The sequence below is a fragment of the Scophthalmus maximus genome, chromosome 3, assembly GCF_022379125.1.
Source record: "Scophthalmus maximus strain ysfricsl-2021 chromosome 3, ASM2237912v1, whole genome shotgun sequence".
Lineage (NCBI taxonomy): Eukaryota > Metazoa > Chordata > Actinopteri > Pleuronectiformes > Scophthalmidae > Scophthalmus > Scophthalmus maximus.
Genome location: NC_061517.1, coordinates 14,753,336 through 14,776,072, shown reverse-complemented (window position 1 = coordinate 14,776,072; position 22,737 = coordinate 14,753,336). Strand labels below are relative to the sequence as shown.

Genomic DNA, 22,737 nt, shown 5'->3' with positions numbered 1-22,737 from the left:
CATGTAACACACAGTAGCTGCGATCCATATTAAACAAGCAAGAGAAGAAGAAAGGTAAAAGTCACGCCAAATTAAAGCTGCTACAAATCAGAATTATATTAACCGGGGATCAAATTACTATGTTTAATGAGAAATAAATTGGTTGTAATGATGAACCCAAAGATAATGAAAATGATAGAGGGGCGATGCATACCCTACGGACATAGGCTACTATATATATATATATATATATATATATATATATACTATATTTGTCTCGCCACAGTTTCATATGAGACGTACATTACATTTTTTACACAACATAAAAGACCTTTAACTTGGTGTTTCGGATCCTTGCCACGCTGTCACTGGCTCTCCCTCTCACACAAAAACACTGACCTTTAACGAGAAATCCCACCCATGTCGGTGGCCCATTAAGACATCCTTTAAGTCTTTTACCCTCCTCGGCAGGCTGGCTCCCTCCTGCGTGAACTCGACAGATAGCGCTTTTACATGACAAGGGTACGGTTGGGGCTCACGTGTATACCTTCTTTCTTTTTTTCTCTCCTAGTCCCTGAGGATCTCGATGGGAACATGCTGACAGCCACTGTGGTGGACCTCAACGCCTGGGTGGAGTATGAGTTTCGAGTTTTGGCCAGGAACAGTGTTGGAGTAGGAGAGCCCAGCCCCGTGTCCGTCAAGACCCGGACAGAGGACGCAGGTACAATAAATGCCCTCGTTCTTATGGATCATATAAGAAATATCAAACTCTCAAGCCGTAATTTTGGGTATTTTTGTACCATTTTATGAGGCCTTAATTGATTCTCATGCAAAGGTGTGAACAAGGTCTGTGTTGTGTAGTTCCTGATGCAGCGCCGGGTGACGTGGGAGGAGGCGGCGGAAGCAGATCTGAACTGGTCATCACATGGGAGGTAAGTCAACAGTCTTATGTACCAGTCTGGTATTCAAAGTGGCTGCAGTTACACAGTTACAGAGGTGATATTTCTCACCATAGCTGTTCTCAGATATGAAATGCAATACACACAGCAGGAGATCGTCTGAGTGAGACCTGTTCATACCAGCAAGAACATTTCTGGAACATTCAGGCGCGAGGGGTGGCTCCCGGGGAGAGCGCCCACTCGTAACACTGAATCTGACAGCTGTAAGGCTCGGGTCTGTGATGAGTTACTGTTCAGCCAAACCGTTCAAAATGTTCAAATCTAGCAGCCAAGTAAGTCGGTCGGTTAGCGGGAGAAGAATGTAGATATTGAAGAAATCATTATGGGGCCAAAGCTATCTCCTTATTTGAATTATTCTCATTTCATTAAATGCTGAAAAAAAAAGGACGTTTCATTTTTGAAGCTGCACGGGTGCTCTGTAATGAGCTTAGATTTATTCTTTTTTTCAAATGTCATTTTACTGCTCATTTCACTTTGTCAGGTGGGTCACAAAAGCAATTTGTGGGTCATGCGCTTCTTTTGGCATCATGAGAGCGGGTGGCGATGGTGTCAGCCCAGCAGCGGGGGCAACGTGAGTGGTTTGTATATGTTTTAATATCACTATAGTTTTGTGTTTCACTCTCAGCCTGTCCCCGAAGAACTGCAGAATGGTGAGAGCTTTGGCTACATCATTGCTTTCCGCGCATTCGGAGAAGTTACCTGGACTCACGTGGCCACCTCTGCCCCCGGGGCGTCACGCTATGTGTACCGCAACGACAGCATCACGCCCTTCTCCCCATTTCATGTCAAGGTTGGCACTTACAACAGCAAAGGGCAGGGTCCCTTCAGCCCCGTGGTCACCATCTACTCCGCAGAGATAGGTAAGGGAAGAAATGTTTTTGCAAAGCTGCCAAGCTTTTTCCTTTCTTTTAAAAGGACAAAGATCATGAAAGTGGCTTTATTGCATCTGCTGGCCTGGAGGCATTTGATAAATGAAGAAACTTGCAGGAAAACGAATCTGTAGAGATCTTTCACAAGTAAAACCGGGTAGAAAACTAAAACACATTTATGTAAGGATCGACCAGGTCGCCCCTAAATAACACCACTCTTGTGAATGGCTGTGCCAAAGTGAAAGAATCATTTGGCATTTATATCAATGGTACCTCCTCTCATCGTGCTGGGAGAGGGTCAGTCTGTAGTGGGGGTGTTGGTCTGTTCACCAGCCGCACCTGCGTGTAATGATTCACCCGAGTAGAGATGAACAAGAATGTTATAAATGTAAAAATTGAAGAGATTTGTTCTGCTTGTCTCTGTGCTGTTGGAGGGAGGCGGCGGTGCTCAGTCTCCTGTGGTCTCTTTTCAGAGCCAAGTGGGATGCCAGCAGGAGTTTGGGCCAGAAGTGTCTCAGCCTCTGAGATTGAGGTGAATTGGCAGGCGCTCTCCTTCACCCCTGAAAGGGTTCTGGGCTACGAGGTAAAAGAAACACTCTTTTAAATGGAAATAGAAATCACACCCGGCACAGTTAAAACGCTTGTCATCACCCCCGTTGTACCTCGAACCCAATCACTTCCGAACTATACATGCGTCGCCATGGAAATAACCGTTTCAGCTGGGCGACTGTTATAGCCAAAATTATACCGCTCTTTGTACCAGCACGACAGAAAACACGTCAGGGGCGTTTTCAAGAGAACAAAGGCAATTGCCCGTCCACGTTGCTTTTCATGTTGCTGTCAGTTATGCAATATCATGATACAAAAGCTTCATGATAGACTGCGCCGCATCGCTATTCCAGACTTCATGTCAGAGCAGCAAGAAGTGCATAATACAAAACCAAAAACTGGTACTATCGATAACACAGCAGCCCCAGGGAAATGGATGCTTAGTCTCGCCGAGGTTCTCTAAATAAAATATGAATATTAAACTATTACATTTGCAGGGAGATTGCATTCTCTCTTACCTTCAAAAACTGGGACACCCTGATTGCTTCGTCTGTTCGCTCCTGACTGAATAATCAAGGTGATCAAAGGGCTTTTAATGTATGATGTTGTTTTTCTTCTTCTTCTGCTCAGTAAATTCAAAGATGTCACAATATTTCCATCAGGGAAATGAAAGCTTTTGTGCCATTTCATATCGGAGCTACCTCTGTAATATCAACATCAGCAAACACTGAATAATGATGACACAAAAAAAGCAGAGTAAGTAGTAAGAACCTAATCAGTAATATTACTATTTAAATGCATATTCCAATTAGTCAGATTGTAAAATAGATGCCGGTGGGGTCCAAAGTCTGAGACCACTTTCCCATGTAATTGAGTGGGAGACTTTTTGGACCCCACTCACATAGACCCCACATAAAATGATGTATTGTAGTGCTGAAATGATTACACAGTAAATCTATTAGTCAAGCAAAAAAAAAAATGTTTGATAAATTGTTTCAGTCATCAAGTGAAAATGCAAATGTTCTTCTAGCTCCTCACATGTGAGCATTTCATGCTTTTCTGTTTCATATCCTTGAAACACATTAAGGACTGTGTCTGTTGATAGGACAATGACATCATCATGGCGTCTGGAAAGATTATGTTTGTCGATTTAATGATTAAATGATTTATTGATTTATTGATTAATCCAAAAAAAATCTGTAGATTACTAGAAAGGAATCCTTCATGTCGAACCTATTGGGCCTCTCTTTTGTATCTGAACAACAGTGAAACATTCATATGAGTTGTAAAAGTACATTCAGTCTCTAAATGTCAGATTGAGATAAAGTGAAGAGAAAATGATGATCTCTCTTCACAAGACATACCCAGAGGCGATCGTATAAAAACCACCGCGTCTCTCAAGACTACAAATACAGCAAGTGATGTTGAAAATACACGTTGCCCGTGGACACATTTTGCTCCGCTCCAAAGTCGTGTATCTCAGTTAAAATCCCAGATGACCTGCTCTCTGTTCTCAAATAGGTGGTTTACTGGGAAGACGACACTAAACCAGAGACCATGGGGAAGGTTCGGGTGCCGTGGAACCAGACCTCGGTCACAGTGAGCGGCTTGGCGGGGAACACTCAGTATTTCCTAACAGTCAGCGCCTTCAACACCGCGGGCACCGGCCCCTTCCTCCCTGCGATCAATGTCACCACCAAAAAGCCACGTAAGTTGCAGCACCGACGCACCCTGCTGCTCGGGGGTTAGAGTTCGCATCCACACTGATTATGATTCACAAGTGGAATCTGGGGAGCTACGAATCAAGTCTTTTCTCAGCTGATAGATGGATGTTAGAAACGATATTCATTCCTAACCCGCCATCAGGGGAATATGAGAAAATTCCGGTACAATGTTGAGACAGTGATATTATTTTTTGTGTTGACAAATCATTTTTATTATTTGTTTTTGTATCATGCAGCACCAGCTCAGCCTCCACTAAATGTTGAATGGACCCTAATTGGCTCTCAGCTGTCTCTTTATTGGGAACCTGTGGTGGCAATGGAATCAGAGTGTGAAGTTACAGGCTACCAAGTGAGTTTTTCCTCTCTGTATATTTACATGTACATATATATATATATATAAATATAGTTTTTTTTTTTATCAAAGTGTCAACCATCTTGTTTTCTCTCCCCCCCTATTTAGCTGTCATACAGGAGGCAGAGACACAAAGAGGTAAACACACTCACAACAGCCAACTCGACAGCCGAGCTGACCCTCCCCGAGGACGACGACGATTACATCATCCACATTCAGACGCTGAGCGAGGGAGGGCTGGGCCCGGCCTCGGATCCCATACGAATCCACCAATTGAGTAAGCTTGTCGTTCATCAAAATCGGTGGTTGGGAATATTTCGGTTGAGGTCGTAACTTGAGTTTCAAGTTTTGGTTCCGGCCTCCACGGGTTTCTCTCTCAGGGTGGAACACAAAAGCACTTATCGCAAAGGTTTTTCTGTGTCCGGCCGTAGCGCTGAGATATGCTGGTGACACCATGTTCCAGAGAAACTGAGAAGAACGGCAAAGTTGTACAGACAGATTCAGCGGCGAAAAATGATTTATCCACTATTGTAATGGAAGTCACTTAACACTTTTGAAACCTGACAAGGACATTTTGTCCTCGGTCGACTCGCCATTACTCTGTGTCCCCTGCCCCCCTCGTTGAGCTCGTCTAGCCTTACACTGTGCTGAAATATGCAGCACAATCCATCTCTGTTGCAGAGGTTGACTTCCTCTGTTACTAGATGCTAGTGCTGTCCTGCGGGACACCAGAGGGGGCTCTTCCTCTGCTCCAAATGCTAATTTGCATTGTTAATATTCTGTGTTGAGTCCCTGAAAACAGCAGTTGAGAGAGATAGAATTCCACGCTGACTTTTCTTTCAAATTTTTTCATTTGAAATATTGCCTACTCTGCCCCTGGAGATTCTTCGGGTATCGCAAAGAAAAACTATGTGGGCAAAACACATTTGCAGGCAAAAGAGAGCGCTGTGTTCACGGGAACTAGTTACTCAGGAACAGTTTAGGTGGTTTCTTTTGCATCAGTGATATACATTTTTTATTCGGGGAAGGGTTATTTTATATGGATATCATGTCATTACAGAAAAAGCAGTCAGTGATCTCTGAAGAGCTAATTGACTCACTTAAACTGCTTCAGGCCTCTAGTCCCTTTACATCATCCAGCTCCCTCAACACATTTTTACTAACAATCTCAGTCTCAAGCAAAGGCCTCAATATGCATGTTTTAAGTTAAAAAAAAAAAGAAGAAAAAAGCCTCGTGGCGGCACGGTGGCGCAGTGGTTAGCACTGTCGTCCCACAGCAAGAAGGTTGTAGGTCCGAATCCAGTGTCAAACCAAGCAACCAGGGCCCTTTTTGAGTGGAGTTTGCATGTCCTCCCCATGTCTGCGTGGGGCATCTTAGTGGGTCAATTCCAGGTCATCCCAGTGTGTAATGTTACCTGCCTTTATGATCGTGAGTAGCACAATGAATGAAATGTTAAAAAATGAAATGTGTAAATGGTTGTTTGTCCCTGTCATGTGCTAATAAACCTTGAAAAACAAAAAAACGTGGATGGATGGAAAGCCTAGTATCTAACTTTCTACATATTAGACTTAGATCAGTGCAATAACTGAGTGTTTCAGGCGGAGGCTGCTGCCCGTGGGTTCCACTTCCTTTTTAACATCAGTTTATCATGTTTTTTCTTCTCCTCCTTCTTTTCCCAGGTATGAGTGCCCGTGGCTCGAGAGCCTGGAGCGTGGACAACTCCCCCCTCTCCCTGTTCCTCGCCCTTGCAATATCAGCATTCAGGTCAACGTCATGACACAATGAGAGATTTTGCTCTTTTTCAACAATCAGTATTGTTTGTTTGTTCTCTTTCTTTTATTTGTGAAAGCTTTCTTTTCCCCCTCTAATCTGGAGGTGCCACCATACTTCAATAGTTTTTTGCTGTGTTAGTTTGCAGGTCCGAAGCAGCACGGGAGCGGAGCGTGCTGTCAGATACTTTATTAACAGTAATTGCTTGAGCTGCTTTTTTTTCTCTTTTTTAATTGAATTGTAGGTCTGTTTTGACATTTTCGCTGGTTGGGAACAATGCTCCATTTCAACTTTTTTTTCTTCTTTTTCTCTAGAATGATACAGATGCCTTACTTCCATTCATGTGCCAAAGTAGTTTCCGCCTTCTCGTTGTTATGCTAAGATAGCCACATGCTTTCCTCAAGACTGCAATCCTCACTGTTTCTTATTGTTGAAGGTGTCGGTGTACCGGCGGAGGGCCACGATGAGAAGTTGTATTTTGTATTTTTGAATATTTTCAGATTTCTTCTCTAAATCTGATTTGGCGAGTATAGGGACATGTTCATTCACCCGCGCCCGTGCCTTTGGAGGTTCTTGTAACGGCGTCACATAAAGACACTAGTCGTGTGGTACTTGGTGTTTCTGCAGCCACCTTCATCTTTACGTGCTCCTCTGAAAGTCGCTTGATGAAACCGGGGCCACGGTGCCAGTGTTAGCCATTCACCTTTTATCATTTGATCGTGGAAAAGCTGAATGTACCATGAGGACTCCTAAAGGTTTTAACACCTCACAACTGTCATTATATTTGTCGGCTGACGGATGGATTGGACCACATTTGCCTGTGCAGGGCAGTAGTGGGAGATGTTCGCAGCAGCCGGTGTATTTACTTCAACGCTGGTGCTGAAACGAAAAGGCAGTCGACAAAAAATAATCAATAGTCGGCAGCAACGTTTTAAGTCATTGATCACGGAAAATGCCAAACATCCACTGGTTCCAGCTTCTCAAATATGAACTGCCTTTCTCTGTTTTACATGGAGGGAACAGTGTAAACAGTGTTTGTTCCATCACATTACATTTGTCTCGACGGAATCAGACTTGGAGGGTTCTCTCCTGCTTTATAACATGCCCCAAACCTACCATGTCTTTCAAATGTCACTCATTCAATCACTCGTATTACATTTCTGTCTCAGCTTCATATACAGTTACAGTTAAAGTATGGAATGCACAGCTATACCTGTATCTGAAGCTGCGTTCAGACATGCACCGATGTCCGGACATTTTACCAAATTTCTCTGGAGCGGCAGTATGTGTATATACACATGTATAGTATACAGCAGGAGAGGGTCTGGAAGAGACACAGCGAGCAAGTGGGGGTTACTGTCATGTCCTGCCTCCTGCATGCTCTACCCAGACGCCACAGCATGTACCGCAAGTACTCCTGTTGGTGGGAACGCATCGGACTCGCACAACGTCCTGCTGCGCCCGTCATTACGCGAAAGACGTCGGAAAATGTCCGAAACCGATTTTCACGGACACCGCGTCCGAAATCATCTTAAGAATTTTTTTAATTAACAATTGCAAAATCCAGCTATCTATAGCATGAAGTGAAACAAAATGGAAATTCGTATGATATCGTTTAATATCCGACAATAGCAGAGTTCAAATCCACTGTAAATCAAAAATCCCAGCTGGAGTTGGAGGATAATCTCCATACCACTCCAACTCGTACATCATTCTGTTTCACTATGGAGTTGATTAGCTAAGGATATTATAAAGACGAGGGCCTGGCTTTGTCCAACGTTCAACAAATACACCTTCCAGCACCGATGAAGCTCGCTAATTAGCGCGTTGTTTCGTGTTTGTTGAATCGATAAAGGCATACTTCATCAGAACCGCTTGTCGAATGGCCGGCTCCATAGTTAAATGCAGAGACACGAGAGTGGTATTGACTTTCTCTTCTTACTCTCAGCAAGAAAGCAAACAACCACATTTCCCAAAATGTTGAAGCGTTCCTTTAAAGAGTAATTTCACTAAACGCTCTCGAATCATTAAGTAGCACAGTTAAACAATGATAGAGAATAGCCGTTGACTGTGTAAGTTCATTCTGGGTGTCTGGAACAATAGTTTGACAAATTGATCTCAACTCAGGATGCACTCAATTTGCTTTCTCCAGAGCTTTGAACCTCACAATATATCATCAAGTGAACAGTTTGCTCAGTTGTCAAGGATCATCACGAGGCCGATGTTCCTCACGTCAGTCACCTGACTGTGGTTACGTCAGCCGAACCAACACCGAGCAAAGTCCAATTGCTGATTTGGCGGAGAGCTTTGGTTAAGCGCAATTTGAGTTCAAATGATTCTGTCAGAACAGCTGTCAACGCTGCTGCATTAATTTATAGTCGTGAACAATCACCTGCGTCAGAAAATTTCACTGGTTTTTCGACATTTTAGAGAGACAAATATTAATTGCGAAATACACCCGTCTGATTCATCAATAATGAAAATAATCATTATTGGCGGCCTTAGTCTGCGTCCATCTGAGCGGCACACAGCTCGTGCCAGTCAACGTGCATCATCAGCCGGCACGGTGGAGACGAGAGAGGTTCGTAGTGCTGCCGAATGTGCCAGTCTGATACGTGATCAGTCTAGCCACCAGCCTAGATGTTACTTGGCAAAATGTGTGTTTTAATATGTGGTTCTGTTCCTCGTCATTTTTTTTTTTTTTAATGCGGTATGTGTTGTCATTGTTCATTCATGTATTTCAGCGTTACCCCACTGCTCAGGTATTCAGACCTGCTTCACCCCATGTTTCAATCGCTCTGAGATGGCAGCAGCAGCAGCAGCAGCAGAAAGATCGGAAATCAGTCGGCACAAAACACAAGGGTCTGTTTAACAGTCTGACTTGACAAATGGAAAGCCTGATGATATAGCAGACATTAAAACAGTTTAATAAATTAGAACAGGCCTGAGGGGCTACTAAGGGAAAAGGGCACCGGAGTAATGGTACTAATGACGCCCACACAAAAAGACCAATACATCAAGGATTTGGGGAGGACTAAATCAGGACAGTCCCATCAAGATGAAACCAGGAAGATTTGTGTGTGTGTGTGTGTGTGTGTGTGTGTGTGTGTGTGTGTGTGTGTTGGTGTTGTTATAACCTTACCCCAGTGTCATGGGTAAGTGTTTTCAAGAAGGACATTCAGCTAAAAAAAAACATTCAAACTAATTTTTTGTACTTATCCATGGTTCAGGGCTCTGAGCTACTGAAGCATTGCAAACATTAAAATCGAGTTATACAAGGTCAAAATGGGAGGTAGAGAAACGAAAAGTTTGAGCTGTAGGGGGTGTTGAAAACTCTGTTGGTGTTTTTTTTGTTTGATCAAATTACAATGGATCGCCAGTGCAAAGGAACAAGCGGGGGGGGGGGGGGGGGGGGGGAAATGTCCACAATCCAAGGCCAGGTCTGGTGCACCATGCAAGATCAAATTTGTATTAGATGTGAAAACAAGGGGTTTTCTTTCTCGGTGAGTGTTGATACCTTTTTCTGAAAGCAGTCTTTGAATCCTGTTATTTTGTTTTTGTGGCTAAACGTGTGGTTAACCTGTATCCATTCTCTCATCACAGAATGTCATTGTTAAGCGAACAGATGTTTACACCGGAAACGCATCTTTCTGGCTGATTTACTGATCATGTGAACTGAAAATAGGCAACATTACACAGTTTATGAACTGGTGTCTTGGGAACATAGAAGCATTGCCAACCTCTTAGTTTTGTATCGTATCAGTACTGTGAGATGTTTAGATTTGGACTTTGATTTTTCTCTCTTTTTTTTTTTGAATGTTTGCTATGGTTGCTGATTGTTTCATATTTTCTTCCGAAAATTCTGCACAAAGGTCAAGTGTTGATTTAAAATACCAATTAGGAGCCAGTGTTGGCTGATTGAAGTGCCACTGCAGTGTGAGAATCTCTCGTTCCGTCATACAGTTCACTGTACATACTGTATGCATTTTGTTGAGAGTTGACGCAACGCCCCCCAACTGGGAGACAAATTGTGGTGTCCTACTTCCAATTGCAATTCTCAGTCAAACCCAGAATCTGAAGGGGGAAAAAAAAGTCACATTTTCTACGAGCTGCTATCACACACAGCCTTTTGGTGCAGTGACACAAACACTACCTGTTACAAGGTAGTCAGTTGATGCACAGTTGGTCTTTTTTATACCAGTACAATTTTAAAAATGTTCTTGCTACTTTCAGGATCAGAAAAGGCAAAATTAATCAGAAAACTTCAAAAAAAAATTAGCTGCCCCAAATTTTGGAAGATTGATGAATGAAACGATCGCCGCTGTGGGCGACAACGCTTGGCCTTTCTGCTGTGACTCCTCTGTATTTTTGATGTCCAGGTGATCTCCGTGAGATCGTGGCATAGACGTTTTCACATTGAAAAGACATCAGCTGATCTTGATATGCTGAAGCTGTGCATGTATGATATTGTTTGGTGCATTTGTGTTTTCTAAATGAGGGAGTTAATAAAAACAATTCACTGACGATTTTGTCTTGGATTTTCTTTTCTTTCTTTCATTTTAAGTGTGCGTGTGGCAGTGTCATTTTCGGCATCAGCAGGTTTAGTTTCCTCTTCTGCAGGAAGAATTTGAGTGGTGCCTTGGGGCACCATCAAAGCTATAAAATACATAATATTATGAAAAAGCATATAAATGAGAGTAAATGACATCAGTAATGTCCTATTCAGTGGATAAAGAGCACATTCACAAAGGGTTTCTGCTGCATATTCTAATTGTTGTATTATGTAATAAGGACGGTCATGACAGTGAGTGAAATGCGTTGAATACTAACATTACATGCAAAAGAGTCTAAAAACTAACATATGAAGCAGTTTGCTTTGAACTGAAGAAAACTGATACATTTATTTGGATTACAAATCTGCTATGTTTAAGATACTTTCCACTGAAACAACAGGGTGACATGGAAAGCTACTGTGAAGTATTGATCGAGCCAGTGTTGCGGAGATGCTTTTAAGATAATAAGAGGGAGAGGACCCTGTGAAGAGATCAATAGGAAGGGGAAGTGAAGAAAAGAGATGTTTCTCCCTACACACCACAGATCATCCGTAATGAGTTGGTGTGTCAATACTCAGGCGCTGGCTCTTCACATGATATTGACCACTGGATCACAACAGAAGCCCAATGTAACCTCTTTTTACGCCGAACAACCCAGTGGAAGCGTATTCATGTGTGATTAGTATACCCGCAGTATCACATATATTGCTGAAAACTGCTCAATTGCTTTTGGTTAAAATTAGGTTTTGATAGCTCTTAATGCAGACACATTGACTGAAACATGGTTGCTGCATATTGTTCACTCAGTATCCCCTCCAGAATGCCCAGTGCAAATGCTGGAGCTCTGTTGCTTCAGATTGCAAGTGTCAATACTGCCCCCTCATGGTGCCAAGTTCCTGGTGCAACTCTTTGGTCCGGGTTGAAGGGGTGAGGCGAATTTAGGGGGGATGATATAAGGCTACGTCTGTCTGCAGTGCCCCTGCATTGAATGAGGGCACCGACGACCAGAGCACATAAGCAACACAACACATCATCAAAAACAAAAATAAACCTCAAATATTCCTACAACTTTAAAGTTAGAGATGTCAGGAATATGTTGAATACAACATCAAACATTTTCAATATGAAAATGTGTTTAAAGCGAGAGAGAAAAGATTGGGTCCGTCCTGTTGGCGGCGCTACCACCCCGGGCCGTTAGGTGGCGCTGTGTGGTAGCGCAGCGTCCTCCGCCGCAGCAGCTCCGGAGAAAACCCCGAGAAAAAAGGGGGGGCGGCTGCTTCCTGCGCCTCACATGTACACAGCGTTATCTCCTGCACACACACACACACACACACACACACACACTCACGTTATGGACTCCTCTAAGAGTCGCGGCGCTCTTCAAGACAGTACATCGGAAAACAACAACAACAACAACGACGGCGACGAGGAGAAGGACGAGCTGTGTCCCGGGTTCCAAGACGTGGACGCCTTCGTCAAAGTGGGTGAACTAGCCACACTCGAGCCGCAGAGTTGCGCTCGCCTCAGGCTAGCGACCAGCCTGGCAACGTGGATGAGCTCGTTGGCGACCGAGCTGCGGTGTCACAAGTGTGAACACTCGCGAAGACTCCTGTCGACGCCACAGAGTTGTGCCTGTTCGCTGATTAAATGCGTTTTAAAAAGTAAATCGGCGCGATCGACTAATCTGTCGATTTGTGGTTTCATCGAACAACGTTTGAAATTGCTCTCAGAGCTGTTTCACACGTGAACGTGAAACAAGCAGGTGTTCAACTATAACAAGAGGTCTTTGCACATGATCAAGATGAACGTTTCTTATCGTTTTGAAACCGCCCAACATGATATTGGACTGGAAAAGCTGATTAACATCACATTTTAAGTGTTTTGCTGTTTGTCTGGAAAAAAAAAGTTTTTGTTGTGTTTAACCTGATCATGTTGAAACTATTCATGAGCGCTCAGCCTGTCTCTCCTCTGCAGTATGGATTGGGCGCTGTACTGTCGGCCACCAAGGCGTCCGGCGCGTTGCCTCAAGTTGGAGATGAGTATGATTTCTACCGGAGCTTCCCCGGCTTCCAGGAGTTCTGCCAGAGTCAAGGAGACCAGCTCCTGCACTGGTGAGTGTGTGGAGATATTTGCTGCTTCCTGACAGTTAAGGTCCAGTCAGACTTCCGTCGGCTGCCAGTATTTACTCCGCCTGTCGTTGGATTACCTTAAAGCCCGTGAAACTGATGTGTTTGAGTATATGTTTACTCGTTTTTTGTGTTGTTTCGTGTGTTTTTCCCCTTAAAAATTAAGTAAAGACTGACTTTAGCAGTGCCATATCACCCGAGTTACAGTCAACACACTGCAACAACACTCTCATAATGCATTTACAGTTTTCACATAGTGACATAGTGACATTCACATTTTAATCGCCAGAGAGCAAGTCTGATGGAGCCTTTAACATGCAAACAGAAGACTAGTAAGTAACCTGCCACTTGCTCTTTCCCAATAAAATGATTTGATCCTTTTCCCTGTGTTAGCATGAGTCAGATAATGCAGTACCACGGCTGCAGATCTCTCATGAGAGACCGGAACAAGCTGACGGGGCTGGAGGAGAGATTTGACTTGGTTGTGGACTCAAATGATGCCATCCTGGAACGAGCGGTATGACATACGCGCCTCCGCGTTATACACGTTTCTGCATGGAAAGGTTTTGGCAAAACAACCGAGCTCTTGTATTTGTTCTCCAGGGGATCCTCCTTGATGAAGCCGATGGGGTGAACAGGAGCCAGCAGCCTGTCATGCCTGCAGGGTTTCAGCCTCCCAAGATTGTCGTTTCCAGCTGGAATCGCAAGGTTGATTAATTAACCTCTTTGCTCTTACACGGCAGATCCCAGTCTCTTTTTTTCCGGGCTGCGTTCAAGCTGAAACATTATGTGCCAGTTCTAGTTTTATTATATTGATAGATATTGATACTGGTTCTTCACATCTCTTGGTAAAAATTCTTTCATTGGTCAGAGTTCAGGCTCTGGCAGCCGCGCCGAGACATTCCGACTGCTCCACGCCAAGAACATCGCAAGGCCTCAACTGAAATTCAGGGAAAAAGTGGACAACAGCAACACACCTTTTATTCCCAAGATCTTCATCAAGCCCAACGCAGTCAAGCCCCTCCCCTCTTGTAAGACATATGTCTCACTCTCACGTTTTCACATCTGCTTTTGTTTTTTCAAAGCATTAATCTCAAATCTTAATTTGATCCCTTCCTCTCCAATGGTAGATTTTACAAGCAAGCAAATCTGTAAAGAGAGACCTGAGGATCTTGATGTCCCGGCTGCCCTGGCTGACTTCATTCACCAGCAAAGAACTCAGAAACCTGTTGAAGACATGTACGATTTTCTTTTAAATCAGTTGTCTTTTCCTATTTCACAAGGATGCCATCCTGGAAACTTAATTAAAGTTGTTTTGATCCATATAGGTTTGCACACCCATACCAATATGAATTGGATCATCTTACGACACCAGAAAGCCTTCTGTCTAAGCCAGAACCACAGGCAAGTTATATTAATCCTGTAATAGGATCATCTCATTGTTGGTTAGGCCTCTGTCTAATCTGTTCTCTGCGGATTCTTTTTTTTAGATGTACAAACCAATAGCTGAGACCAATTGTTCCTTCATCGATTCCCTGGAGGATCTGGTGGCTCTGAATGAGAAGCTGTGCAGCTTGTCTGAATTTGCAGTTGACCTTGAGGTACAAAGTTCATGTATGACGTGAGCTTATGAAAAGTTCCAAATAACAGATAGCATATTTGTGAGGGTGATGAATAAATTCCCAATGCAAAATTGAGCCATTCAGTTTTGTTACAGGAATTTATTGACAATTGATTTTTGTTAAACACTGTTCTCTGCTGCAGCACCATTCCTACCGGAGTTTCCTCGGCCTCACTAGCCTGATGCAGATCTCCACCAGGGAGGAGGATTTCATCATCGACACCTTGGAGCTCCGTAGTGAGATGTACATCCTGAACGAAGCTTTCACTGACCCGTCTATTGTCAAGGTAATAGAAGCGTTCCACGTATCATTTGTTCCTGTATCCTGTTCTATAACTTTTAACATCCTAAAGAGGAGATGAGATGACATGGCTGTATAGATTCTTTTTTTCAAAAAACTGCATGTGGCTGTTTTCAACTGATTCTTTCTCTTTTGATTTTGTTGTTGTTGAACATTGTTTTTTTATCACAGTTTGTGCCAAGAATTCTGTCATGAGTGAACAATTTATTCTCTGGCTTCATCATTAAAAGCTGAGGACATGGCATCTCTACCAGACACAGCTTTACAACAGAGTTACCACACTTAAAACTAAAAATTATGATTAACTTTAAAGTTACAAAATAGATCTTGCAGAATTACTTCCAGGTTCAACTCTGATCTAAGGTACATAAAGTGGTTGTGTGAGTTTCACATTGCAATAAAGAGTTATGAGAGGTATTTCTGGTGTTAACCCCTTGAGTTTTACTTTAAAAATAAGCTTTTATTAAACTATGGATATTTGTAGAAAACCTGTATTGTTCTGTATTATAAAACTGTGTCATCGCATTCTCAAATCTGAAGAACAGAATCTTTATCAATTTGAAAATGTTAAGGTTGTTACGGTGTAATCTTGAAACCCCTGAGTCTGAATTCCTTTGAGGCGTCTGAGCCCCATGGCCTTGAGACTTGTTAGATAAAGTTGGCGGGTGTCCTGTGCTGTGTGGGAGCCTCCATGACTCACACACACAGTAAGACACCTGTGGACAAAAATGTGGTACGTGGGTTTGAACTACAGAACGATCCTGTGAAAATAGGCCAAATGGAAAAATGTCACATTGTGTGCCCCCGTTTTTTTTCAGATGTTACACTTTCTGTATCTTAGCGGTAAAATATATACTTATATACAAGTTAGTACCTTGTCCGCTGAATGCAGTCAAATTCTTTCCTGTTCTCAGGTGTTTCACGGCGCCGACTCCGACATCGAGTGGCTCCAGAGAGACTTTGGCTTGTATGTAGTCAACCTTTTCGACACGCATCAGGCCAGCCGAGCTTTGAACCTGGCCAGACATTCCCTCGACCACCTGCTCAAACACTTCTGCACGGTGGACTCGGACAAACGCTACCAGCTGGCCGACTGGAGGATTCGGTATTGAGATGACTGAGCCATTCGATGCCATTAATTTTATAATCTTCTTAGGGTCATCTGTGACATAGAGTAAATTTTTTGTCAGAAAAAATGCAGCACATATTTCAGTTTGTTTGTAACGTTTCTCTTACAAAAGTGTGATTACTGTGTCCCATAACTTTTCCCTGTAGCCCCTTGCCGGATGAGATGGTTCAGTATGCCCGGACAGACACACACTATCTCCTTTACATCTACGACTGTGTGAAGACACAGCTCTTGGAAACTAACCACGGGCAGCCTGGCCTGCTGCAGAGCGTCTGGAACAAGAGCAAGGACATTTCCTTGAAGGTTTGCACAAACCAAGATGAAATTGACAATTGAAAAATCTACCACTGTGGCTCTATAACTATATCATCTAATCCAATAGTTGCACTGTTTTCGGTATTGCTTTGATATATTTTTGTTTTTATTTCCAAAACCCAAATTGTCCAATGCTTTCTGACATTTGACATGGTTCATGCAACCCCTCCCTTCCATACAGAAATATGTGAAGCCTATATTCACAGAGGAGTCATATTTGGAGCTGCAGAGGAAGCAGAAAAGGTCTTTAAACACCCAGCAGCACACTGCCTTCAGACTGCTGTTCGCCTGGAGGAACAAGCTGGCCAGGCAGGAAGATGAAAGCACCGGGTAGGCTGTTTGGAAATGGATGGACTCGCTGTTCTGGAAATCTGCTCGTTTTTTTTTCCTTTTTATAGTTTGTGCAGCCTTCATGGTTTTGTGACAGTTTCCCCGGTCATAAATTCATTCCTTAACCAATTTTAAACTGGTGTTATTTGTGTGTTTAGATACGTCCTGCCCACCCATATGATGATCAAGATATCTGAAGAGCTGCCCAGGTAAGTTAATAAGATTTCCAACTTGAATTCAATTAATATCTTTTGTTGTTTTTTCTCACTTCAGTGTGGAGGCATTTAGTGTTTCTATTCAGAACCTCCTTGCACAATATTTTGTATTTTGTCTTAATCTACCCAGAGAGCCTCAGGGCATCATCGCCTGCTGTAACCCTGTGCCCCCACTGGTGAGGCAGCAGATCAATGAGCTCCATTCGTTGGTGCAGCAAGCAAGAGAAATGCCCCTCCTTAAGGTGAGAAAAGAAAAAGGTGTCAGCAGTGGGTACATAACATGTTATGTTTGCGATTTAATTTCGGTGTTCAACTTACTTGTTGTGAATGAAGGTATCTATCTTGCTTTTTTCCCCTACGCTTTACACAGGCTGAGATTGCAGCTCAAAAGACGAAGGGACTCACACCCATAAAAAAGGTCTGTTAAAAACTGATTAAGATTGGTTTTTTTGTTTTTTTGTGGAAAGTAATAACAACGTTTAAAATGAATGCAATCTTGTCTACATTTCCAGCCAGAGGTCACATTGTTTGGACCTCATGATACCTCCAGGGTCTCAGAAAGTGATCTCCCCCACTTTTCTCCTGATGGTGAGTTTAATGCATGTACATGCTGTGCATTATCCAGGTTGATCTAACATATTTTAGCCCATGAGGCCTCAATGAAATGCATTTCTTTTCAGAACTACCAGTCAAACAGGGGGTGCTCTTCTCAGAGGACGAGCACAAAATGGATGTGGATGATGAGAAAAAAAGTGGTCTCCTGGCACAGGCTAAAATCACTCTGTTTCAGGTAGAGGATCGTCTTTTAGCTTATTCAATTCAGCCCATTGGTTTGTACGTAACTGTGGAAACTAATGTGTGGGCTCTGCTTCTTTGAAGGAGCCGGAAACAAAGAACGACCAAGAGTCCCTTTCTGTTGCTCACATGAAAGCCAGACGGATCATTGAGGCTTTTGAAAACCCTTTCAGAATGGTAAGAAATAACCAGTGAGAGTAATCTTCAGTATTATATGTACTTTTGTCAACCAGACACACAGTATTCAGTTATCTTTTTGGGGGTTTTAGTATTTACCCACCAGTGATGTGCACGTCAACGAGAATGCCAAGTTTGACCCGTCTTCAAAAATATTTGAGGTAATCAAAAAGTTCCATAGATTCATTCCTATCCAGAATTATTTGTTTAGTCCCTCTTAACCAAATGTTTGGATGTTGATGCCATCTCACATTTACAGATTAGTAAAAGATGGAAACTGCAGAGTATTGAACAGCAACAGAAGGAGTTAGAGGCCAAGAGGAAAGCCAAGGCAGATGCAAAGGAACAGACAAAGAAAGTGGCAGGTAATGGGGTCTCAACTTTCTCGAAATATACACTTTGTAAAGTAAAGCATCTCACTGTATTGTAATGTGGATTTCCACAGAGGAAAGAAACAAGGCAAAACAGAGCTACCAGGAGTCTCTGCAGGATGTCGCCACTGTTCGCCAGCAAGCAGCGGTGAGTCATTTTCAACTCTCATCCTCACATTTCCACTTTTCCACCTCATATAGGCTTAGCTGTCAACTTCCCAATCGATGTCCCTGTTGGGAAGCTAAGCAATCCATGAAAAACACGGGTTACATTCACCCAAGAGCCTGGCACAGCATCTCAAAGATGGTGCTTGAAAAGTCAGTTTAACCCTCTGCAGTGTCCCCCGTTTTCATAAGATGCGGCTGGTACTCCTGCACATAAATATGGTGACTCGCAAGCAAGTGAACCGCTGCCGTCTCTCTCTGCAGCACCTTTGTGTTAGTGACTTTTTAATATGTATATCTGTCCTACGATGTGTCTGGGGAGGAGAAACACAGTGTGGGATTGGAGCCTCGGAGACACGTCCTCCGCTCATCAGATGCTCCTCTTTCCTCCAGAGGAACAACGATAGCTGCTTTTTTTCCCCAAAAACTTCTTGTTAGCTCCATCTCTCTAGGGGATTGCTTGAAACCCTTCCGCTTGGTTACTCGTTCGTGCTCTTGCCACCATATGGTGTTTTCTCTTTGTTTCAAAATGCTCAGTTAGACAAAAGCCCTGGTACTTCATGGTGCAGGAGAACAGAAAGACTGGTCACCACCACTGTGATTGTTTCATGCCCCTTCACTGTGTGTAAGCCTTTAGCCATCAGTCGCTAGTGCACACAGTGACGGTTTGACCACAGTAATCCATTGTTGGATGATGGCTTAAGTGAAAAGTTTGTTCTCGGGCGCTTCCTGCTGAAACGGCGCCTTCAAATAAGCACGTTGGCACGCATCGTAGTCAGAAGTGTTGGCAGTAGCACTTGAAAGTAACACTCATCAAACTGCCAAATGCAGGCGAATGTTGGCTGTGCAGGCTTACTGTCACTTTCAGCCAGCACTCTGGCACTCCAGTTTCCTCGGTTTATTTTAGTTTGAAGGAAAGCTTTGTGGTTTACTGCACTTCTATTATGATAAATATTAAGGCTGGTTCTCCATTTGCCAGTAATATTGTTAAAAGGAACAATTGATGTGACTAAAAACTATTTCCATTTTCTTATCAAACTCCTAAATAAGGATTATAAACTCTACTGCAGGGCTGCAACTAATGATTATTTTCATAATCGATTAATCTTTCAATTATTTTCTTGATTAGTTGATAGGTCCATAAAATGGTAAAAAATGTCAAACGTGTTTCCAAAACTCCAAGATGATGTTTTGTTTTGTCCAAACATCAAAGATATTCAGATTACTGTCACAGAGGGCAGCTGGAATCAGAATTATTACTCTTTTTTTCATTAAAGCTACCTGAACCGATTAAAAGATTATCAAAATAGTTGGCGATTAATTTAGTAGTCGATTAATAATAGATCAACTGTTGCAGCTCTTCTTTGCTGTTTGCCGTCAGGAAGATTAAACCTCAGAGGTGACACTTTTGTTGTCGTTCACACCTTGTGCTGTGATTTTAGTTATGTAACGCGAAGCCATTTTGGCTCACCCAGCCTTGACGAAAACCTTTCTTCATGGATTAAATGACAGACTATACTGATTTATGCAAATGGAGAAGCACAATCACTATGTGATGATGAGAGGAGACCCTATCAAAGGGCATTTGTTCAAACATAGATAAAGATTGATGCTAGATTCTGAGGTATTGGCATGAAGCTTCAACCACTAATCTGCAGGATTGTTGGCTGTAAAACTCCAAAGTTTAATTTAACTAAGCTTAGATTTTTTTGTTTATCCTTTTTGAAAGGTACCATTTGCATAAGAGTAAATAATTTTAAGTGACTTCTTTTTATTTGCAATTATGTATTTAATGCTTCTGTGGCTTTTGTCACAGAGCATTCACCTTGCATGTGCTAACATTTACATTGCAGCGATTGTAACTTCAGTCTCCTCTTGAAGGTTTTTTGTCTTCTGTTCGCATCTGACGACGCCGCACACTGTCGTCTGTAGGATTCAGTCAACAGACACTTGACAAATCAACGGTGCAGAGCATGAAGCAAAGTGGAAACTGTAGATGGCAGCAGATGCACACATTTGAGCTTCAGCTGGTTTCAGCGCTACTGAGTCAATATAATGTGAACTTTAGGAGCTCACTGCAAAAGAATCCCTTCAGGCCCATGTTGTTTGAAATTCCTTGAGTGGGTTCCAAAAAAATAGTGTAGAATAAAGTTTGCGGCACAGGAAAATAAAATGTTTGGACATTTATGTCAGTTGTTGTCAAACTCCATTTAATTCTCTTTATTTCCTTTAATATTGTCTTAATGCATTTTTTTTTTCATTCAATGAAGCAACATAAATCTTAATCTTCTCGAAATATTCTAATATCAAAAATAATCCTAACAAAGAGCTGTTTGATTACGTGTACAGCAAAACCGTATCCAAATACTGCTTGTCCATAGTGGTAAACCATGCACATTATCTCAAGTGTTGTACAGAATATATATGTTGCCAACCAATTTCATTTCAGGAGTCTGCAAAAGGTGGCGGCAAGAAAAGAGAGCGGGTCGCCAGTGAGGTTGGAGAGTCGACTCCCAAACCGACCAAGAAACTGATAAAATCTGCAGAGAAGCCCCAGAAGACAGAACCGCCTCCTCAAGACAGCTTCACACCTTTCGACTACAGTCAGTCAGACCTCAAAGTCTTTGCCGGTATGAATGTGATTTTATTTTCCTCACATTGGACAAATTACTACTCACTGCACGTTAGCTTACAGCTGCTGTGCATTAGTAAAAAAAAAATAAAAAATTCAGACCAGTGCACCCCCTTTATTTTACAGATCCCAAATCAAAGGACAACACACAGTTTGATCCAAACCGGCAAGCCCATGATCCTAAGAAAAAGGTATTGTCAAAGTTTTTGGTTTTTTTTAAATACTTATAATCTAAGCTACCAGTATATATTTCATTAGTTATTGATTGATTAAAATCTTTTGTACAACAGAAAAATCCCAAGGGACAAAAATCAAATTCTGCAGCTGGAAACCGAAGTATGTCTTACATGGCTGGGAAATCTGAAAGGTAAATGTACACTGTAGTCCTTTAGTTCTTTTTGTTTGTTTTCCTTTTTCTCTTTTCCTCTGCAATTTCAATCATCACAGTATGTTAACCGTTCTGTCTTGTTATTTTTTCTACAGAGGATTCCGGCATAACTGGCCCAAAAGATAGACTTGAATGTTATTTTCTGTTTTATTTTAATCTTTTTTTTTGCCTTCCTGCAATAAAATTCAGTATTTCAATATTTAATGAATTTATATTGCTTTCCATCTGTGGAAATAGAGTATCAACAGTGTATCCTGTAAATATGTGGAAACACGCGGCTCTTCATTAAAGATGATTTTAGAGGGAAAAAAAATCTTGTCTACATTTTTTTAATCAAATGTTTCAGAGACCTTTCTTCATGACCATCACCACTGATATTAAGACACTAGTTAATACTTCATGTAAAGCTCAATGAAGTGTGCTGTAAAGGGTTAAAAGTTGTTTGAAGAGCATAACGGTAACCTGCGGTGACATGAGAAAACACATCCACAATTGGTTGGTAAATGGAGCATCCTTGCTGTTTCAATAACCCCCACTTCCTGAAATTTGATGCAATTTCAGGAAGTGTTTCACCACAGGCGTTTATCGGGGCTCTGAACAGATCTGAGAAATTAATATAAATATCTTGAGAATTTATTGGTGATTGACACGTGAACCTTTCTGTTCCTCCCCCAAGAATTTCACTTGCATTTCCTCTTATCTGCTGAGGATGCTGCAGCACCACTTTGGTCAAGGAAAGAAAAAATAAATGAACAATATGAAGGGGGAATAAAGAACTTTTGCCTTCGTGGTTTGCTGCCAGATGGTGTTTGCATGTGGCCAACGTTGTGAAGACACATGACCCTGTCCAAAACGTAGCCAATTTGTTATTGCTTTGTAGTTGTTGCCCTAATCTTCACCAAACTGAAGCTGAAGTCACGCCGCTTTTGTGCAAAAGAACATTAATTTATTTGCACGGTGGTGTAGTGGTTAGCACTTTCGCCTCACAGCAAGTAGGTTCTGGGTTCGAATCCCGGTTCAAACCAACCAGGGCCTTTCTGTGTGGAGTTTGCATGTTCTCCCCGTGTATCTATGGGTTCTCTCTGGGTTCTCCGGCTTCCTCCCACAGTCCAAAGACGTGCAGAATGGGGTTAGGTTCATTGAGACTCTAAATTGACCGTGGGTGTGAATGTGAGAGTGAATGGTTGCGATAGGCTGGCGAACCCCGCCTCTCGCCCAATCTTGGCTGGGATTGGGTCCGGCCCTTAATGGATAAAGCGGTAGATGGATGGATGGATGGATCCATGCTGGGGAGATCCTTGCAGGCCAACTTTCCTCTTCACGTGAGGACTCGACGCTTCCGGGCTGCCGGACGTGGCCACCATTCACGTGCGACGTCGTCGGCGTGTGAGAGTCAAACAAACTATGCCCGAACCG

General features: G+C 42.6%; 2 protein-coding genes across 3 annotated transcripts in view; both read left to right on the top strand.

The window, feature by feature from the left end:
- Nucleotides 1–10,727, top strand: part of LOC118317418 (contactin-3-like) — a 33,656-nt gene extending 22,929 nt beyond the window's left edge. For both annotated transcript variants that reach the window (XM_047331285.1, XM_035646079.2), the window contains exons 16-23: nt 551–700; nt 841–911; nt 1,564–1,798; nt 2,281–2,390; nt 3,878–4,064; nt 4,317–4,429; nt 4,541–4,709; nt 6,113–10,727. In XM_047331285.1, coding sequence (XP_047187241.1) covers nt 551–700; nt 841–911; nt 1,564–1,798; nt 2,281–2,390; nt 3,878–4,064; nt 4,317–4,429; nt 4,541–4,709; nt 6,113–6,210 — 1,133 coding nt within the window. In that variant the 3' untranslated portion in view covers nt 6,211–10,727. The remainder of the gene's footprint in view (nt 1–550; nt 701–840; nt 912–1,563; nt 1,799–2,280; nt 2,391–3,877; nt 4,065–4,316; nt 4,430–4,540; nt 4,710–6,112) is intronic.
- Nucleotides 10,728–12,031: 1,304 nt separating this feature from the next.
- On the top strand, nt 12,032–21,634 carry exosc10 (exosome component 10). Its single transcript, XM_035645811.2, has 25 exons — nt 12,032–12,236; nt 12,731–12,867; nt 13,276–13,399; nt 13,486–13,590; nt 13,754–13,913; nt 14,013–14,121; nt 14,211–14,286; nt 14,373–14,483; nt 14,647–14,790; nt 15,719–15,909; nt 16,080–16,236; nt 16,430–16,578; nt 16,737–16,787; nt 16,924–17,035; nt 17,164–17,211; nt 17,306–17,381; nt 17,474–17,583; nt 17,673–17,765; nt 17,858–17,926; nt 18,025–18,130; nt 18,211–18,284; nt 20,751–20,931; nt 21,060–21,124; nt 21,224–21,300; nt 21,417–21,634. Exons 1-25 carry the CDS (start codon nt 12,048–12,050, stop codon nt 21,445–21,447), a joined length of 2,745 nt encoding a protein of 914 aa, XP_035501704.2. The 5' UTR covers nt 12,032–12,047; the 3' UTR covers nt 21,448–21,634.
- Nucleotides 21,635–22,737: the final 1,103 nt, after the last annotated feature.

Bases quoted from the DNA above. Each gene is read 5' to 3' on its own strand.
- exosc10 (XM_035645811.2), top strand. From the start codon at position 12,048: ATGTACACAGCGTTATCTCCTGCACACACACACACACACACACACACA. The intron at 12,237-12,730 runs GTGGGTGAACTA...TCTCCTCTGCAG, and splicing joins ACGTGGACGCCTTCGTCAAA to TATGGATTGGGCGCTGTACT. The intron at 17,212-17,305 runs GTCTGTTAAAAA...CTACATTTCCAG, and splicing joins GACTCACACCCATAAAAAAG to CCAGAGGTCACATTGTTTGG.